We start from the raw sequence: 9,314 nt of genomic DNA, 5'->3' as shown, positions 1-9,314 counted from the left end.
CACATAGTCACATATTTTAAATAATTCACACATTTTAAATACCAATTCTTCCTTAATCTCACCTGTCTAGAATCTTTCTTTTTGCCTTTCACTGTCTTACATGCATATTGTTGTACAGTCATCTATCTTGTAAGTTGCTGTGGCACAGACCATGAGAAACTTAATACCTAGCTTACACATCACTAACTGTGAACTCTTTCTTAACCTCACCTCTCTAGAAGTGAGCCATTCTATCTCTCTTGTGGCATTTCACTCTTACCTGCTTATGATTGTACGGTCATCTATCCTGTAAGTTGCCCCGGCACAGCCCTGAAGAACTTAGGTCTGTGTGTCTCTTCTTGCCCTGTGATAGTGCCTTTCCCACAGAATTGTCTTTGGATACATTTACGAAATGAATGCATGCAAGAAGGAAGATGTGCTGAAGCCCTCAGGGAAAACACAAGTGGGAGTCATAAGAGAAACTTGTTTGGGAGAGTAGCTGCAACTGGAACTCCAGAGACGAGTGCATAGAAGCAAAAAAGACGTACAGGCAAGGCCATTATCCATGACACCAGCAAGCTTCCTCAGTAGTTAGGGGCTCACTAAGCTGTTCAGGCTGGCCTTAAACTCCTTGACTCCCACAATCATCCTGTTCAGCCTCCCAATGCAGGGACCATAGTCATACACCATTCTGCCTGGCCCCAGATGTTCTTCCTTCTCTGTAACTAATGATGGCCTTTTTATAGGAATCTGTGAAAATGCAGCTCATTGCATATCTGGCTTCAGTTTTATCTCAGTATTTCCTTTACTGGCTTCTTTTCATGTCTCTCTTGTCTAAGTGGCTATTTACTTATTCTTGTAGGGTGACTTTTTTTTTTCTGTTTTGAGAGTAGATGCCACTGTGTTGTCCTTAAGGAATCAAGCTGTCACGTGACTATCCCGGGCTCACATGATAATCCTGCCCCATGTAACCCAGTAGCTGGGACTATAGGCATGTGCAGCCCACTCACTGCATTCTTTTGTTTAATCACCTATTTTCTACGGATGACTCAGGTCTAGACCCCTAGTCATTTAAACATCTTGTTTACCAGTCTATGTGTGGAGTAGGCCTTGATACTATAACTCTTGTCTGATGTTTGCCTGCCTATCTACCTGTCTAAACATCCCAAACTAGGTATTTCTCTGAATTTACTTATACAATTTATTTTTAACTTCTCCATGTCTCCATTTTCTTTTCTTTTTTTTTTTTAAAGCAAAATAATGTTTGTACTTATCCCAGAGAATCAACTGTGAGGGTTTTGTAAGAGGCTATGGCAGCCTCTCAGCATAGACTCTGGCACATAATAGAGGCATAATAAATAGTTACTAAATAATGGATCATATTCCAGCTTACCCAAGCTCAAAATATTGGTGTGACAACATATGGCTTGCCCTTCTCATACTCAACTAGCGAGCACTGCTGCTTTCACAAATCAGAATTTTAGGTTAACAAATCTGAGCCGTTTTGTCTTTCCTGCTTCATTAGTTTTTCAGTAGGATATACTATAACCCAATGGTTAGTGAACATTATTTTCCATTCACTACCTCATTAATCCAGAATAGAATCACAGAGATATTCTGATGATTAGTCTCCATTTTTAGATAAAGAAATAGAGCCTTTAAAAGCTGATGTAATTGATTTAGAAGAGAGCTCAGGCTTAGATCTTAAATTAGGTCTTTGGGCTGTTACCCCTGTTACTAATCACTACAAAACTCCATATTCTGCCTCTACTTTCCTGTTTACACACACACACACACACACACACACACACACACACACACACAGAGGGTCAGCAAATGAGATTATTCACATGTGAAACACTTAGGATACTCCTATTTAAGGTTTTAATTTAACTTGGCCAATCATGCAACGAGGGACCAGGAAAATGAGCAGAAACTTGGGTCTTACTCCAAATCAGTGTTTATCCTGTTATACAATGGAATCCTGCAGGTTTCTCTTGATTGTTCTTGCTATCAAGAATTCTCCACTAAATTCCTAACGTAAATATTGCTAATTTTTGTTTGATATTAAATATACACTGCATTGAATGGATATTTTACTTTTTGGTCTTTTTTTCTCTTATTTTTGAGACTGTCTCACTGTGTAGCCCTAGCTGGCTTGGAGTTTACAGGGCAAACCAGGTCCTGGGTACAGGCCAGGTCCAGTCTATAAGCCAATAATTTTTTTAAATTTTTATTTATTTTATGTATATGAGTACACTGTAGCTGTCTTCAGACACACCAGAAGAGGGCATCAGATCTCATTACAGATGGTTGTGAGCCACCATGTGGTTGCTGGGAATTGAACTCAGGACCCTCTGAAAGAGCTACCAGTCCTCTTAACCACTGAGCTATCTCTCCAGCCCAAACCAGTAATTTCTAAGCTTCCTCCTTTAAGAAACCCAGACCAATAATTTTGCTCCTTGTCCCAATTAAAGAGTTGGATCTGAGAAAGGAGAAAATGAGTTTAAGAGGAAGAACAAATGAAAAACTGTTAAGGGGCAAGGCTGGAAGAGTAAACCATTCGGTCTATACAGTTGCTACTTTGGCCTTCGTTAGAATTGTACAGAAGAGAAAATCAAGGTGGAGAGCAAAGTGTAGGAGGAATCTGGTTCCATCTCCGGATCTCCTCCGGCATAGGATCTTCCTTCCTTCCTCCAATCCTCCTCTAACACAAACCAGAGCCAAAGCCGAGGTTGCGCTTCTGCACAGACCACGTGGGCACTGTCCCCGCCCCGGCACCCGGAGGACTTCCGCGTCTTCCCCGGTCCGCCCCCTCCCGGTTCTGCGCACGCGCGGGAGCCATATTCGCCGCGGATGCTTGGCCACCCGTGTTGGTTCTTCTCTGGCTGAGTAAAGCGGCGCTGATCTGCACCCTCACCGTCGTCCTCCGGTGAGGCTCAGTCCTTTAGGGACCGCGGAAGCGAGGTGTCTGTCTCCCGGGCGGGGCCGGTCTGCGTGGAGACCACGGCCCAGGCCCGCGGCCGCCACCGAGGAGTCGTGGGCACGATGACTTTGCACCCGCCTCCTCGGTGACCGGCCTCCCAGGGACTGGCCCCCGCCGGCTGCCGTCGGTCATCCCCGCGCGGCCTTGACGGCCAGCCGGGGCTCTGAGACCCACCGGGCTGGTGAGGGGTGGGGGCGGCCTGCGGCCCGGCGAGTCAGTTCGGGAAAGTGGAGCGGCAGGGAAAGTCCAAATCTTATGGCGCCAGCGGCGCCAGGCGTGGAGGTAGCTGCGTTCACAGGCGAATCCGAAACCAGCCGTGGCCTGGCTGCTGTGCTCAGGGCCACCTTTCTGTTTCTCCTACGTGTGGGAACCGACTCCCGGCAGGTTAGCGCTCCCTTAGGCCTGACGACTTTTCTAAAATGTCAGTTCCTGAGGTCCCTGAGTCCAGCCCTTCGATGGAGTGGGCTTGAGTAAGATAAAGTTGTTTCCACTTGGGCGCGCGGACCCATCAGATGTCTGTTTAGCTTTCCAGCCACGATGCCTTCCTTATATCCCATTATTTGGCTACATAGGAATTAAACTCTGCCATTTTTCTACTGAGGCAGAAGCAGCTTCCATTGCTGTCTTTCGAAGAAACGGAAATGTGGATCAGGTTTTACGCCCCCAAATTTAGGACCGTATGAGACAAAACAGTTTGTATCTTATCTGTTGAATTATCCACTTTGTTTCTCAGCCTGCTCTACTTGGAACGCCCTTCCCTTCACCCCTTCCCTATTCTTCCTGTTCGATTTGAGGCTTTTCGACTTATTTTTGCCTCTCCCATCTCTACTCTTAGTATTTGTATTGGTTTCCTAAAAACTTACTTTCTGGCCATCCTGCTTTCCCTCCCCACCCTCAATGCCTCTTCCATGTTGCTTTATAATATATGTCTGTCACATCTGGCAGCTACATTCTGAGCTCTTCAGGATGCCCTGGTTTACCTTTAGTGTGATGTCCCAACATCTGTATAGTTCCCAGTGGTGGTGCAGTTAGTGTTAGCTGAGGTATGGTGTGGATCAAACGGTATAAACAGTACAAGGCACTTCTTAAAATTGGGGGGTGTTTTTTTTTTTTTTTAACTTTGATGATCATGTTTTCTTTTCACAGGAATCACATAAAGTTGAGAAGCCATGGTGAGTTCATGACACATTTCCTTTAACTTTTGCCCGGTGAACATTACATTACAGCTTGTTTGACATGAGAAAAGTGAAACAGAAGGGGTAGAGAGAGTTGAATGGGGTCTTCCTTATTCCCACTGAACTCAGAACCAGGATCTCATTGTATATGATTCATGGGCTTCTGGAAGTTGACTTACTTTCAGTGAGCAGGCATCTCTCTGTTTTTCTTTTGCAGTCTCGAAGATATGATTCCAGGACCACAATATTTTCTCCAGAAGGTAAATGAGAAACTTTAATCTGCTCCAGAGAAAGTTGGGTTGTTTTCTTGTCATTGTTGCTTTAAGTAGTATATTTTTAGTGTTGGGAGTTTAGTGTGGTGTTTAGCTGCACACATTTTGGAGTTAACTTCATTCTTTTTGTACTTGGAGATAACTTGTCAGCAGGTTGATTACATCATGCATTGTTGGCGAGTAAATGCAGGGCTGTTGATGTGAACCTACCTGTGTCACTGCTGATTTCTCTCGGGTCAGCTGTGCAAGAACACAGAGGAACCGTGGTGTCTCTCACTGTTTTGTAGGTCGCTTATACCAAGTGGAGTATGCCATGGAGGCTATCGGACATGCAGGCACCTGTTTGGGAATTTTAGCCAACGATGGAGTTTTACTTGCAGCAGAGAGGCGTAACATCCACAAACTTCTTGATGAAGTCTTTTTTTCTGAGAAAATTTATAAACTTAATGAGTAAGTGAGATCATGGGGAAGAGTTTGAACTATTGCACTTGTCAGCGTAAGTAGGTTTTGCTTATTTAGGGAAGGAGCTTCTATATGATGTGGGAGAACTGAAGTGGGCAGTTTTATTTATTTTTCTTGTGAAAATTCGTGTATTTCTTTATTTTGCTTGAAATTTCCTTGAAGTCCGTTATGTCTTAGTATGTTCATTATGTGTATAATTCACTTGAAATGCAAAGCTAAACACTGGAGCAAAATAGCATGGTGCAGTGATAAAAGTGTGTATGTACTTTCAGGTCACACAGATTTGGTTTCAAATCTAAAGTCTATCACTACAAGGTGTGGTGCTATACCTATTATCTAACTTCTTGAAGACCAGAGTGGTTGTGGAAATCTAATGAAACAAAGTAGTGAAATAAACTAACCCAGTGCCTAGTGTAATGCAGGCCTTCAGGATGCTGTTTAGAATGACATGCAAGAATTCTGTATAGCTATACTGACTTTTTTTGTTTTTTGTTTTTTGAGATAGGGTTTCTCTGTATAGCCCTGGCTCTCCTGAAATTCACTCTGTAGACCAGACTGGCCTCGAACTCAGAAATCCACCTGCCTCTGCCTCCCAAGTGCTGGGATTAAAGGCGTGCGCCACCACCACCCGGCCTCTATACTGCCACTTTACCAAAGAACAAGGCTGGTGGATATCTGGCACACTTCAGCCAGGGTAGAGTCGGATTTCTGTTCAGTTGGAGTGCTTGGAACTGGCTGTGGAACTTGTTGTTACTGGAAGAGTCGCTGTGCTGTATGGAGACTTAGCCATCAGTGGTAGGCCTGCCGAAGACTTGTCACGGGCGCCTAGTTAATTATTTGTTTATGTATTGCAGTTTTGGATGTGTTCATCAAGCATACCGACTACTCTCACAACCTCTTCCTGCCTTCCTATCCCCCATCCATCTCCCCACAAACCTTACATTTGTGTCTGTTTTGATTCACTGACATTACCAGGGAGTCAGATAGGCTCCTCAGTGTGTACATAACCAAGGACAGTGAGTCTTTCCCAGAATCTATCAGTAACCAATAGGTCCTATATAAAGGGTAGGGTCCATGCCGGGCGGAGGTGGCGCACGCCTTTAATCCCAGCACTTGGGAGGCAGAGGCAGGCAGAATTCTGAGTTTGGGGCCAGCCTCATCTACAGAATGAGTTCCAGAACCGCCTGGGCTATACAGAGAAACCCTGTCTTGAAAAAAAGGGGGGCAGGGGGAAGTAGGGTCCTATGAGCTGCTCTTGGCTAATTATTGACAGGGCTGGTCTTGTCCATGTTCAAATCCGTTGGGAATTTGTGATTTCAGTCGTCAGATGTAGAGAATGTGCTTTGCAGCCCTTACTTACTCTGTCTCCTCTCTGAAGTACTTGACAGCCCTTTCCCACAAAGTTCACAGACCTTAGAGAGGAAGTGCTTGGCCTAAGTGACTTAGGGCTGTCCCACACTGTCATTTATTTCCTGTGTCATGGCAGCCATGAGTCTGCATTTACAGCATTCATTTTAAGTTGAGGCTTCTCCGATTAAAGCTGGGATCCACTTTGGTCTGAGAGTACAAGTGTAGGTATTTAGAAGGCAGTTGGGTTCTGTGTTAATTAGCCCTCAGAAGTGCACTTCCTGCATGAGCCTAGTACCTCTCATGGTACACTCACTTGACATTGTCTCTTCCTCCACAGTGACATTAGTCTCCACTCAGCAACTTCTGGGCTTGTTTAGGCATAGTCAGAGCAATGTCTAGACTGTAGAGAGCCAGGGAAGGCTTTGGGGAAAGACGCAGAAATGGGGTACATGCCTAGGCAACTTGTGAACTTCCCACCCTAGTGTCCCCTCACTCCCACACCTGCCCCACACCTGTCAGGCCAGGCATGGAGAGTTAGACCTTAAGGAGTAGGAGTGGTTTGGCTCCTTTACTTGCTGTTTCTTCTCTTGCTGTTTGCAGAGAGCAATAATAAACACATCTGTTGAATAGTTCAGGCTGCAGTTGTTTATCATTTATGCTGAATGACAGGAGGGAAACGTCTCCTGAGAAGATCCTGTGTTTATAGCCTTTTTCCTCAGAGTAGTCTCTGTGAAGCACAGCTCTTGAATCCCTAATAGGCCTAGGTGCTTTATAACACTTAGAAATTCTCTGGCAAGCATCTTCCTGCTTACAGTGGCTTTCTTTCCCTTCTAGGGACATGGCTTGCAGTGTGGCAGGCATAACATCTGATGCTAACGTTCTGACTAATGAACTAAGGCTCATTGCTCAAAGGTAAGGATGGAATAACCTAACACTCAGCTTGTCTCCAAGGAAAGCTTTTTCTTTTTGTAAAATTTAAAGTCATTTTAAAAATCCATTATTTGAAAAGTCTATTCTTCCTAATCAAAGTTATAACATAATCAAAGTTATAATCAAACGTATAACTGTGTGCACATAAGAGTACTGGGATGGTGAATGTTTTTGCCCTCTCCTCTCTTTTCCAGTTACAAGTGACGGCTACACTTCCCTCATCTTCAGAGAGCGTCTTCCTGCATTGTGTGAAGCCTGTCTAATATGTCAATCTCTTTACCCTAGGTACTTATTACAGTATCAGGAGCCAATTCCCTGTGAGCAGTTGGTTACAGCACTGTGTGATATCAAACAGGCGTATACACAGTTTGGAGGTACTGAGTTTTTTTGGAAATACTCTGAAAAATGAAAACATTTTATGAAGAATAAACTTTTTGCTTTGTTTTGTTCTGCATTACGGTTTGTTGAGGTTATTTTGTTTTTTCAGATTTCTTTTGGTTTTACATTTTTAAGACTATCTATTTATTGGTTTTTTGGTTTTTTTGTTGGTGTTTCCTTGTTTGTTTGTTTGTTTGTTTGTTTGTTTGTTTTGAGACTGGGTTTCTCAGTGTAGCCCTGGCTGTCCTGGAACTTGCTTTGTAAACCAGGCTGGCCTCAAACTCATAGAGATCCTCCTACTTTTACATCCCTAGTGCTGCATGCCACCAACAACTGGCTTTAAACACATTTTTAAAAAATATTTTTGTTCTTTGAAAACTTCCTACAATGAATTTTGATAATATTCACCCACCATTTCCTTCCATATCTGTCCCCTACCTCTCAGCCCACTCAGCTTCCTGTTCTTCTCTTCCCTTCCCCTTTCCCCTTGTACCTCCTTCAGTTAGATTGTGCTGTCCACATACTCTATGGGACCTGCACTAGAGCACTGAAACACTACCGAGGATCACACCTATAAAAAGGCTGACTTCCTCTCCCAGAAGCTACCAGTTGCTAGACACTCCTCAGCTGGAAGAGTGTGTTTGCTGCTGTTCTTGTAGATGTTGTCACTGCTGCTATGAGCTCATGTGCATGGCTGCTCAGTTGTGTTTGGAGAACACTTTCCCTGTCATCCAGCACCTCTGGCTCTTACAGTCTCTCTGTCCCTTCTTCTTCCGTGATCCCCAGTGTTGGATCTGGATGTCCCCTTAAGGGCTGAGCACCCTGAAGTCTCTTATCCTCCACACTTTGTGACAGTCACAGTTTAGCCTGAACTCCTCTGGCGCTCACTGCAGTCCCACCACAGCCTCCTGCACACTGGGCACAGACAGTGCCTGCTTCATGACCAAGTCTGCCTCCACGTGTCAGTCGGCAGCTTCATCAACAGATACTTCAAGGCCAAAGTGACATTTTCACGACTGGAAACAGACTCTTCTTACATAGTAATGAAATTCATCACTGGCCTTCTGTGTCCTCATGTCCACCCCAGCCTGAGCCCAGCTCCTAGAAACAGAATTGGAATCTGTGACTGAGCTTATCTGTGGTGGCCAGAATACAAACCAGTTATGCACGCTTCACTTCTCAGATGCTTGGGGCACGTCCACTGACAGCTCTAAATTGAGATTGTTGATTCCTTTTCTTTGTTAAAGGCAAACGTCCCTTTGGTGTGTCTTTGCTGTATATTGGCTGGGATAAGCACTATGGCTTCCAGCTCTATCAGAGTGACCCGAGTGGGAACTACGGGGGATGGAAAGCCACCTGCATTGGAAACAACAGTGCTGTGAGTAATTTCCTAACACTGTGAAATGTAGGGAAAGGCTGAGAGGACAGTAAGGTTGAAAGAGCGATGCCTGTAGAGTATCTACCATAGCGTCTAACAGCCTCAAAACAACCTCAGTGTGAAGGGAATGCCTGTTTCTAATGCTGTATCTTGGTAGTTTGTTGCTGCTATCTGCAGCTGAGGGCTATTTTTCCATTATAAGTTGTGGAACTCTCAAGGACAAGTCTCTTGAGGCTGAGGCCCCAGTTAAAGGTCCTGTAGAACATGAGTCTCCTTGCCTCTTCCCTGCCCCGTTCATGCCACCTGCCTGCTGTCATCAGTGTTTGTGCTGCTGCAGTGTCAGTGTGAGTCCAGGCGTCAGTGCTTCTCACCGACCTGTGCTCTCCCCACGATGAGCAGATTGG

General features: G+C 44.7%; 1 protein-coding gene across 1 annotated transcript; it reads left to right on the top strand.

Moving 5' to 3' along the window:
- The first annotated feature begins 2,803 nt into the window (after positions 1-2,803).
- On the top strand, positions 2,804-8,958 carry LOC114616229 (proteasome subunit alpha type-4). Its single transcript, XM_028761742.1, has 7 exons — positions 2,804-2,911; positions 4,112-4,137; positions 4,358-4,400; positions 4,700-4,862; positions 7,059-7,136; positions 7,440-7,528; positions 8,780-8,958. The coding sequence occupies exons 2-7, from the start codon at positions 4,135-4,137 to the stop codon at positions 8,932-8,934; spliced, it is 531 nt and encodes a 176-aa protein (XP_028617575.1). The 5' UTR covers positions 2,804-2,911; positions 4,112-4,134; the 3' UTR covers positions 8,935-8,958.
- The last annotated feature ends 356 nt before the right edge of the window (positions 8,959-9,314 follow it).

This window comes from Grammomys surdaster, unplaced genomic scaffold (genome assembly GCF_004785775.1).
Source record: "Grammomys surdaster isolate TR1022 unplaced genomic scaffold, NIH_TR_1.0 310695, whole genome shotgun sequence".
NCBI lineage: Eukaryota > Metazoa > Chordata > Mammalia > Rodentia > Muridae > Grammomys > Grammomys surdaster.
Note: the sequence above shows the minus strand (reverse complement) of the source record. Positions and strands in the feature narration are given on the sequence as shown.

Bases quoted from the DNA above. Each gene is read 5' to 3' on its own strand.
- LOC114616229 (XM_028761742.1), top strand. The intron at 4,401-4,699 runs GTAAATGAGAAA...ACTGTTTTGTAG, and splicing joins CACAATATTTTCTCCAGAAG to GTCGCTTATACCAAGTGGAG. The intron at 4,863-7,058 runs GTAAGTGAGATC...TTTCCCTTCTAG, and splicing joins AAAATTTATAAACTTAATGA to GGACATGGCTTGCAGTGTGG.